General features: G+C 25.0%; 2 protein-coding genes across 6 annotated transcripts; one reads left to right on the top strand and one right to left on the bottom strand.

The window, feature by feature from the left end:
- Positions 1 to 19: 19 nt before the first annotated feature.
- On the top strand, positions 20 to 5755 carry LOC127282201 (TATA box-binding protein-like 1). Of its 5 annotated transcripts, none has more exons than XM_051306331.1 (6): positions 447 to 609; positions 1670 to 1951; positions 2227 to 2477; positions 2553 to 2647; positions 2749 to 3026; positions 4264 to 4326. In XM_051306331.1, the coding sequence occupies exons 2-5, from the start codon at positions 1682 to 1684 to the stop codon at positions 2976 to 2978; spliced, it is 846 nt and encodes a 281-aa protein (XP_051162288.1). In that variant the 5' UTR covers positions 447 to 609; positions 1670 to 1681; the 3' UTR covers positions 2979 to 3026; positions 4264 to 4326. The 5 variants fall into 5 exon arrangements, with proteins under 5 accessions (XP_051162290.1, XP_051162291.1, XP_051162288.1 ...); XM_051306330.1 differs by lacking the exon at positions 4264 to 4326 and adding an exon at positions 5598 to 5755 and having other exon boundaries at positions 448 to 609; XM_051306333.1 differs by lacking the exons at positions 447 to 609; positions 4264 to 4326 and adding an exon at positions 20 to 178 and having other exon boundaries at positions 2749 to 4017.
- Positions 5756 to 6807: 1052 nt separating this feature from the next.
- LOC127282197 (centromere protein I-like) lies at positions 6808 to 10259 on the bottom strand. Its single transcript, XM_051306324.1, has 13 exons — positions 10079 to 10259; positions 9871 to 9996; positions 9659 to 9808; positions 9499 to 9587; positions 9295 to 9425; positions 8922 to 9215; positions 8497 to 8852; positions 8317 to 8429; positions 7970 to 8161; positions 7773 to 7897; positions 7584 to 7701; positions 7342 to 7515; positions 6808 to 7231 (listed from the first exon to the last, which is right to left on the bottom strand). The coding sequence occupies exons 1-13, from the start codon at positions 10131 to 10133 to the stop codon at positions 7136 to 7138; spliced, it is 2019 nt and encodes a 672-aa protein (XP_051162281.1). The 5' UTR covers positions 10134 to 10259; the 3' UTR covers positions 6808 to 7135.
- Positions 10260 to 10408: the final 149 nt, after the last annotated feature.

Below are 10408 nucleotides of genomic sequence, written 5' to 3'. Positions count from 1 at the left end.
AAATTCACAAGTGACATCTCTCGATCTCTTTAGTAATTACACGAACAACTCTTTCATTGAAAAATTTAATTGAAAAATATTATTATTTCTTTAATATAGTATTTGATTTACATCAATTAAAAAGAAAAACAATTATTCTCTTATGGAACTATATTATTTAATTTAAAAACAATAATCTGTAAGTTATTTTACATTTTTTGTTTATTTTTAAAAAATTTTGTTTATTCTAACCTCAAAATGACAGAATTCATTTTATAAACAAAAGACGACGAATACGGAATGTAGTGTCAATTGTGTTTAAAAAATTATTATATAGGTAATAATTAATATATAGATATAATTAAATGTGTGTTAAATAAAAATTTCGGATATATTCACCTTTTGACCCAGTGAGTTTACTATCTTCGTGACTCATTTAATTTGGTCCTTTATGGCGTTTTCAATGAACGTTTCCAACACAGAACGACCCGCACGCATCGTAAGTCGTCTAAGTGAAGATGGCTGAAAACAATGACAGTGGCTGTTAAATCGTGCATTCTTTTTTATTAGTTGTCAACAATAATAGTAAATTTTATTGTAAATGAACGAAATTATTTCTTTTGATTTATCGTGAGTATTGAATTATTTAATTTACATTCTTCTTTTAAAGTTTTTTTGAATTAAAAATGATGCTGACCTCCACTTCCTGCGTTCCTCCACGACGTAGCGGTCATCCCTGACTCCCCCTAAACGCTGTCACAGCGTGTTCTAATTTGTAAGGGTCAGGATTTTCTCTAATTGTGATTGATTTATAAAATACGCTTTCTTTTATCATTAATCTCAGTAGGAGAGCAATTTGTTAAATCAAAATGAAAGAGTTTTTAGTCACAAAAACGCTTCTTGCTCTCTTTCTCTCTCTCTCTCTTTCTTTCTTTCTTTCTGATTCTCGACAAAACGTCGCATTATTCATTAACACAAAGATCTATTCTGATGAAATGATTTTATCAATAGTAGGCATAATTAAATTATATCGGTCGCTATTCATTTATGGCAAATCCAAATCCAGTAGTTTAGAAACTGATTCACACACTTGCCCTTGGTTGGTAGTCTCAGATTTCGGTCTGACATTTTTCTGATTCACTTATACACACAAAGACTGTTTTATGTTTTATCATTAATTTTCAATTATTATTTATGAATAAATTTCATCTTAAATATTTCATTGATCTCTATTGGTAAAATTATTGATCCCGCTATAAAAACATTTGATTGTAAATTAATTTTTGTTTATTTATTATTTAACATGACAAAGAAATTAAAATTTATAAAAATGTGATTTGAAAAAAAAGTTTCTTTGTAAGAATTAGAAATTATTCTTTTTCTTTGGAAATTTATTTATTTTTAATACATACAAAAAGTAAATAAACTTTTTTAAGAATAGAATTATTAGTCTATAAAAAATATCATAATGATAAGTATGAACTAAAAAGATAGTTCTAGAACGCATATTCCAGTTTTACATGATGATAACAAAAAATAATGGAATAGTTTTGTTTCTTGAAATGTTTCTTTTTATCATCCACATAAAATTGAATATCATGTTTTTTTTTATTATTATTAAGGGCAACACTGTGCCTTAACTGTGTTTTTCTTGAAACAAAAGAGAATTAAGACTATTATTCTTTTTCAGGTATATAGTATTATGGCGACTATTTTGCAAAATAATGGGATGAAATTAACTAATGGTACAGTAAACAATTTAAGAAATGAACTCTCATCGACAAATAATGATGATCTATTTCAAGTGAAACTCGAGCCTAAGGAAGAAATAGAGGATTCAGTTAAAGATCAAGAATTAGATCTTGATATTTATATTAATAATGTCGTTTGTACCTTTAGTGTCAGATGTCATCTGAATTTACGTGAAATAGCTCTTAATGGTTCTAATGTAGAATACAGAAGAGAAAATGGGGTAAGTTATTAGGTTTTTTTAAAAAAAAAAAAAAAATAGAATCAACAATTATACATAGATTTCAGATAAAGAAAACCAAAAAATAATATTACAGAAACAAAACATGTATTTGAAATTTTAATTGACAAAAAAAATGTTTCATTTATAAAAGTTTTATTCATATTTACATTAATTGTTTCAAATTAAAAATAAATTCTTTTCTTAACGATTTCAATTAAATTATTTTAACTTTGTTTGTTGTAAAAACTAATTAAGAGTTTTTTTTTTTTTTAAAGATGATTACCATGAAATTGAGAAAGCCTAAAACTACTGCCTCAATTTGGTCGTCGGGAAAAATTTCGTGCACTGGTGCAACAAGTGAAGATGAAGCGAAAAAAGCGGCAAGACGATTTGCGCGTTCACTTCAAAAACTTGGATTTAAAGTGCGATTTAATAATTATAGAGTAGTAAATGTTCTTGGTTCCTGTACAATGCCATGGAATATAATGATTACAAAATTTTCCGAACGTTATAGACAAAATGCCGAGTAAGTAATGTTCACAAATGACGAGGAAAAAAAAAAAAAATTCTCCCATTTATATCAATTTTATTTTTTAATCAGATACGAACCTGAACTTCATCCTGGCGTTACGTTTAAAATGAAAGATCCGAAAGCTACTCTTAAAATCTTCTCCACTGGCAGTGTTACAGTAACAGGTAAAAAAAAATATTACTTTTTAAACAACATTTTCTTTATTTTTTTTTTTTTTATAGAATTTGTCAATTAATCTGAGGTTTTTTTTAAAAAAAAATTTTAGCACCCAATGTTGAGTCCGTGAGAATAGCAATCGAGAGAATTTATCCACTAGTCCACGAATTTCAAAACGAAAGAACAGAACAAGAAACAATTGAATTAAAATTGAGGAAACGTCATTTAGCTGTTCAAATTGAAAAGGAGGAGCTCATAAAACAAGAGAATGAACCAATGGATGAAGATTTTATCTCTGGTCCAGATGAAAATATTGACAGTGATTCTGACTGCATCTGATCTGTTTTCACTTTCCGTGAAAGTGTTCTTATTTCCCCCAATGAACAGGTACATTGTTTTTTTTTGTTTTGTTTTTTTTTTTAGTGTTAACCTGTGTTTCGCGCAAAAAGAATTGAAAACAAATAAACAAAAATGCGTTATTGCACGGGAAACTTTAAAAACGAAAGAGAAAGAGTGCGTGGATGCGTGTGTGATAAAAAAAATAAATAATGCTTAATACGCGTAAGTGCTAGTAATTTAACGAGAAAAAGTTAATAATTATTATTAAAGAAAGAAAATGGAAAAAAATACCACACAATTAGGCTCGTGATCATTGACATGAGTGACGTTTCTCAAAGATTTAATTGACGATTGTTTCGTGCATCCTCGTTCAAGCACGTAGAATAGTTTCGTCTATTTATAGCGCATACATGAATACAAGTTTTTTTAGATTGTAGACGTTGTTTGATCGAAAAATATTCGAAATCACAATATGTAATTTTACGTTTTCTTTGAAAAGAATTTCTGTTTTTTTTTCTTTTCTCATGTGTTCGAAAATTAGAAAAATGGATGTAAAATTACATAATTGCTTTTCAAGACTTGTAGAGAAAAAAATTCTTTTTCGTTGTCATTTTTTTTTTTTTTTTTTTTTTTTTTTTTTTTTTATTTTTATTAAGAGACTCATTTTTTCATACACTATTATATAAGTAAAAAATAAACTTTATAAAAATTAATAATCGCGATTTCTCGATAGTGACAGGTATTGAAATACTAAGAAAACGGCAGTGGATATACGTTCCCCTCACTTTTTTTTCTCTTTCCATAAAAAAAAAAAAAAAATACACACTGTGCCAAAGATGGATGTTCAAAATTTAAAGCAAACGTGATTATAGTAAATTTATAAAGCTAAAAATTTTGTTCATTTGTAAGATTAAGTTCTCTTACTTATTTCTCTGTCAGCTACAGAATGTTTCGACTATTTTGATTTTCACTTTTTTTTTGTATTTACTCAGCATTTTTTTAGTCAAATCCAAAAAAAAAAAAAAAAAACATTTCTAAAGATATACGAATCTGTCGTACATTTTTAAATGTCTAAAGGAAAATTTAATGTTTAGTGATTTTAATATTTAATAGCTTATTTCTTGTTTAATTTAGGAAGCTAGTAAAGCATTTTTTTTTTCAAGAAAAATATTATAAATTATTAAATTTTAATGGAAATCAATTTTTTTAAAAAAAAGTTTTCAAACAAAATGAGTTTTAATTAAAAATTTTTACAAATTGATTTTTGTTTTCTTTTTTTAAATAGAGACAAAATTGGAATTTAAGAGCGAGAGATGGGAGATTTCGATATGATCTCATATAAATGTAAGAGCTGTAAACAAAAGAAAAAAAAATACTTTAAAATGCTCACTAGACGTTCTGTTTTCTGACACTATTTTTTTTCTTTTTTTTCTCCAAATATAAGCATAATTAAATATTAACCCGTCCTAAGTTAAGTTTTTCAAATTGATTACAAATTCACTTTGTTGTGAGTAATAAAAAAACAAACGATTCTTTTTTGACTTTACCATATATTGAAAGCTTGAATTCTCGTTATTTTCTTATTTATTAGCTGCGACAACCGCAGTCACATCGCATTAGTTTCGCTATATGTTAGTCTATTTTTAATTCTAAATGATTTGTTGGGTGTGTGAGAGAGTAGCTTGCGGTATGCCTTTTGATTGTTCGTCCTAAGATGCTAAATACGTTTTACATGATTATTATTATTATTATTATTATTATTATTATTATTATTATTATTATTATTACTATTATTATTTAAAGCTCCTTTTAATATTAATAATTTATACATCTGGGAATTGCGATGCCGGACATATAATTACAACGATTAAATATTATTGTAACAGATTATTTTTCTCTCAAATGAAACTATTCTCTTTTTTTTAAAACTGAATAATCGTTTGTTCGGTTTAAGATTCGCTGTTTATAAAATCAGGAAAGAAAATAGTACATTAAATTTAAATTCAAAGAATAAGGATCAAATTTTTAAAAAAACTCATTTTTCGAAAATTGATTTTGTATTAATTGTTGTTTTTGTTGTTGTTGTAATTTTTCACTGAAAAAACAAAGAATTTTCCTTCTTTTATAAACTTTGAGATCAGGAAATCTCTTATTATTGACAGCGCAGCCCAGAAAAAAAGTCACTAGAAAGGGCATATTAGAATTTATAAGCAGATAATAATTCTGTAATTCGCACGTGTCACACTGCCGTCAAATAGTTTTCAAAACCTATTGGCGTGTTCTCGTTGATCAAAATAATTCACCCAGAGTATTTTGTAGTCAATTATTTAAATTAGCGTCTCCGTGAAAAAAAAGTGTCGCGACGATTAAAAAAAAAAGAAAACAGAAAAAAAAATGTTAGAATTAGTGTAAAGCACACTTGCATTGTTTTCGAAAAAAAATGTGTTTTTTTTTTGTAAAAATATGACATTCGTGCAAGGCTCAAATTTTTATAGAAACTTGTGTTCTTTTTTTAATTAAAAAAAAAAAAAAAAAAAAATATTTAAGAAAGTGTGAAATTTTCGTGCTTTGGTCTTTGCTAAAAATAAGTATTTTTTTTTCTTTTGTTTTTTTTTTTAGCACCTGATCAATGAAAGCAACTGAAATAGACTTTGATGCACTTTTTGTATAATTAATGATGATTAGTATTTCTAAATGTAGATGATTGTACAAAAAAATTATTGATATTTTCAATTTATGTATTTGTACAATGATAATAAGTATAATTCTCGCAGTAAATTTCCTTAAAAAAAAAAAAAATGATCAGGTCGATATTTAAATTAATGAAATTAAATATGATTGCAATTTAAATTTTAATTTAATTGATGATAAATCTAAATTTATTGTTTCATTCTCATGCGAATTATTGTTGTACATTTCTTTTTTCTTTTCGTGAGAAAAGTTAATTTTTGTGTCACACGGTTCTTTGCCTCTTGTGCCATAAAAAAATTGTAATTTTCTTTTTTAATGATAAAAAAAACAAAAATGTAGATTTCAATTTTTGTATCCAGTTTTTTATTACTGTTTCAAGCTAAACTCACTGCCTCGTTCATTTAATTTACTCGAAACTCTCAAGAGACTACAATTTTTAGATTTTAGATTTTCTTTTATAAAATTTGTTTTTTCTAATTAACATTCTTTTTCTATAGAGGTAAATGAATACAATTTTTTTTCACAATTTATTTTTAATGAGTAAAAAAGTTCAATTTTTTTTTGTAATCGTGCAATTCTTATTTATATATATATATATATATAGATAGAAAATACGAATATTTTCGTAAAAAAAATTTTCAATTAAAAGAATAAACTTTTTCTTTTTCGTGAAATGTAGAAATAGATAATTGTACAACTTAAATCTAAAATAAAATTTTAATCTTTACAATATTCACACAAATGCCGTGTAATTTTTAGCCTAAAAATTTTCCAAACATTTTTTTTTTTTGATCGTTTCTTTTTTTCTTGAAAAAATTTTGTTGCTAAACTGTTACTTTAGCCAACACGTATCAATAAAAGAAAAAAAAAAGATAAATAAAGACTTTGATAATCATATATACTCGATCATTTGTAATATACCAAATAATTAGTAATCGAAGATTATTTTAATTGTAAAATAAAAAATTAATAATAATTATTATTAATATATAAAATAAAAAATTATTAAAAAAAGAAGAAACTTTTACAATTCTTATTGGATATGCGACTTTCCTTATTTAAAATTGTGAGAATTTCTTTAAATAATATTATTTCCTCGATGGCACAGTAATTAGAAAGAAAATAAATAAAAACAAAATAAACTCAAATATTTATTTAATTTAAGTATTTATAATACTAAACGTTGTTAAGTACAACTTATAAACGAAATCATTTCAAAATTTGTAGGAAAAAATAAGAAAATTAAAAAAAAAAATTAGTTACAATATGTAGAAGTGAATTGTGTAGAGAAAGCGATGGAAAAGTAGTATATGAAAAATAAAACATGTTTAGTTTATGTGAATGTAACGGTTCTATGTTAAGAAAATAAATTTAAAAAAAAATATTAAACAATTTATAGATAATACTGAGAATTTTGTTCTGTATTTTATCTTCAGTTTTAAGAAAAATAACTCAAAAAAATAGTACTAAACCTCTTCTGTTTCTTCAATCTCAAGTCCCGCAGCTATTCGTAAAAATTCACTTACCGCAGGGAAAAATTGAACGGCAACTTTGAATAAATCCTGTGGGAAAAAATTTTGATAACTTAATATTAAAATAATAAAATTAATTAAATTTTTAGTGAATAATTTTGAAAAATTTAATTTAAAAAAAATCGCTAATAAAAATTTACTTCTCTCGATTGGATGTTTAAGCCACTCATATTTAAAATAACTTTATATGGTAATATTGCATAATGATAATTGAGACACAACATTTTATCCAGCATATTTATGGATAATTCTTCAATTGATTTATCAGAAAGTCTCATTAAAAATTTTCCTCCTTGTTTTCTGTTACTGAAAGACTAAAACAATTTTTTATTATTAAAATATATATATATATAATCTCTAATTTCACAGACATAATAATTACCTTTCCTTCCCATAAAATATTTCTCAGATCATAAGCATAAAGTTCAATTTCATTAAGTTCATTATGAAATTTTTTCATTAATTTCCTTTTTAAAATCTTTTCACTTCCTTTACGATAACTAAAATAAAATTGTATTTAAGTTTTCAATTAAAATATTATTCCAATTAACAAAACTAAATATTTACTTACTTCAGTAAAAGAGAACATATTCTGGATAGAATTAAACAACTTTTAGATAAAAAACCACCGTGAATTATAACTGTTGGAGCAATTGTCCATGTGTTCATTGAAAATTGATATTCAGTTATAGAAATCTAAAAAAAAAATAGAAAAATAATTAATTTAAACAAAAATTGGAGTAAAAAAAAATATTTTTTGTTAAATACCTGTTCGTAAAAATGTAACGCTTCAGACATAAAAATAAGTGAATCCGAATGATTATTGAATCCTGATGCTATAAGAGATTGTGCAAATTTTGTAATTGCAGGGACTATTTCTTCTAAATTTATTTTACACTTCTGATGCAGAAAAGGCGATTCTGAATTTTCTGAACTATTCCTAATGTGATAATTAGCACACTAGAAGAATATTTTTAATTATTTATTTTTCATTCAATTTAATGTGAGGGACCGCTGAAATTTCAACCATTCGAAATTAAAACTTGAAATTTTCAAAAACCGGTCCCACCCCTTAATTTAAATAAAAATTTACTAAAAAAACTCCAATTACTTACTAAATTTAATAACATTAGACGTAAAGTTCGAATAATTTCGCATTTCTCTTTCACCGATGATTCAAAAAACATTAATCGCAAATGTTTTAAAACATATTCTTCTAATTCGAAAACTAAAAAGAAAAGATTATTAAAAAATGTAAAATTTTAATTAAAAAAAAAAAAAATAAAAATACGAACCAGTAAATGATAAAGGAATCCATTGTGTGAGTTCAATAAGTTTACTTTGATGTATTGTTATCATTCGAAATGAAAAATAATCATCTAAAAAACGTGTTACAACTGGAATTCCATGTTGTAAATATCGTAAAAATTCATAAGTCATATCAAGTAATCGTGCTAATTCTTCGTTTGGATATTTATTAGGCTCAAGAAGAAAAGCCGTTCTTAGTGTAATGTACAAATTGTAGCAAAATCGAGTTTGATATGAAAAATCAGCAAACATAAGAAGATGATATCCAGCTGTATTTGTTAATAATGATGTTGCATTAGAAGGCAATTCCACGTTCACATGATATTTTCCCAAAGCTTCAACACTGAAATTTAATTTATATTTAATTTAATGAATTTCTTTTTTTAATTTACTAAAAAGAAAATATTCTTACTTGCAAACATCAAATATTGATGTTTTATTTTTTTCTTTAAATACACTTGATCCAATGTTAAAATACTCGACGGATGGTAATATGGATTCATTCTTTTTTCCCCTACCAGAGACTGAAGTAGTGCACCATTTAAAATTTCCACTTGTCTTTTGAAAATTTTCCTGAAGAGCAGCTCTTGATTTTGCATCTCCAAAACCCTGAAGAAATTCATTCGGCAATGGTTTCCATACATTTCCAATACCAATTGCTGGTATTTTCTCAGGTACAAATTCCGGTTTATAGGATTTAAATAATCTAATGCAAAACAATCAAAATTATTTTCTTTATATTAAACACTCTTCTTTTATAAAAAAAAATATATATATATACTCACGAAAGTAAAGCAGTTAGATGCTTCTGTGATTTTTTATAATTCTTCTGTTGATTGAGAAGTTTTATAACTTGTGAGCGTGTAACATCCTCAGGTTCTGTTAATTCATAAATAATTTGAGCCAGATAAACTTCCTTTAAAAGAAAAAAAAAAAAATTAAATTAAGTATACTCCAAAATAATTTCTCATAAAAAAAAGAATATTTACCAATCTTTCTTTTTGTAGAAGTTGAAAAAAGAATACTTCATAAAATATATTCACTGTTGTTCTGTCCGCTAAGTCATATTCCAAAACTCCTGAAACGAACAAATATATATGAAAATGGTTATTATTAATTTTTTTTTTTTTTTTTAAGCAAATACAATACCAATTATCCATTGTAACATCAGAATTGAAAGGCTAACTTGTCCATTTTCTAATAATTTTATATACCAAAGAATCATATCTTTCAATAAAGTATTTGAAATTTTGTATTTTGGAATCATACATTTTATTAATGAACAACTTTTTGCAACACCTGTAACATTAATATTAATTAATTGTTTTAAATAAATAATACAAAAAATATTCAATACATACTGAAATGAACTTCTTTTAATACATCTGCTATTAAAATAATATCTTCATTTTCTAATCCATTTGATTTCGCTTCATCAATTAGAATTGTGACAATTTCATCAAATCCAGGTAGAACTTGACCTCTTTCTAATAAGAAAAAAAATTTATTTAAAATATTTACAAAAAATTTCAATAACAAACATGTTTTATTAAAAGAAAAATTAATTACCTTTGACTTTTTTTAAATAACGTACATAAGACACTCTATTATTATCAGTTGTCATTGTTTGCAATTTTGTTTTTCTCTTTCAATAATAAAAAACAGAAAAACATTTCATTTGTTTGGAAAATTAAAATGTAACGGTTATATGTCAAAAGGGATTTAAATCTCCGTCCATTGTGTATGAATTTAATAGATGATCTTTAATATTTAAAATTCGAAACCTAAAGGTATATTCAAACCACATGGAATTATCTAACCAATCAGGATTTAAATAATTCGATATATCGATGAATAATGGAAACGAAACCATAGGTCACACTGGACAATTTACCAACG

The sequence above is a fragment of the Leptopilina boulardi genome, unplaced genomic scaffold (assembly GCF_019393585.1).
Source record: "Leptopilina boulardi isolate dan_hultmark-lab unplaced genomic scaffold, ZJU_Lbou_2.1 LbouV2_291, whole genome shotgun sequence".
Taxonomy (NCBI): domain Eukaryota; kingdom Metazoa; phylum Arthropoda; class Insecta; order Hymenoptera; family Figitidae; genus Leptopilina; species Leptopilina boulardi.
This window is presented reverse-complemented; position numbering and strand designations above follow the sequence as displayed.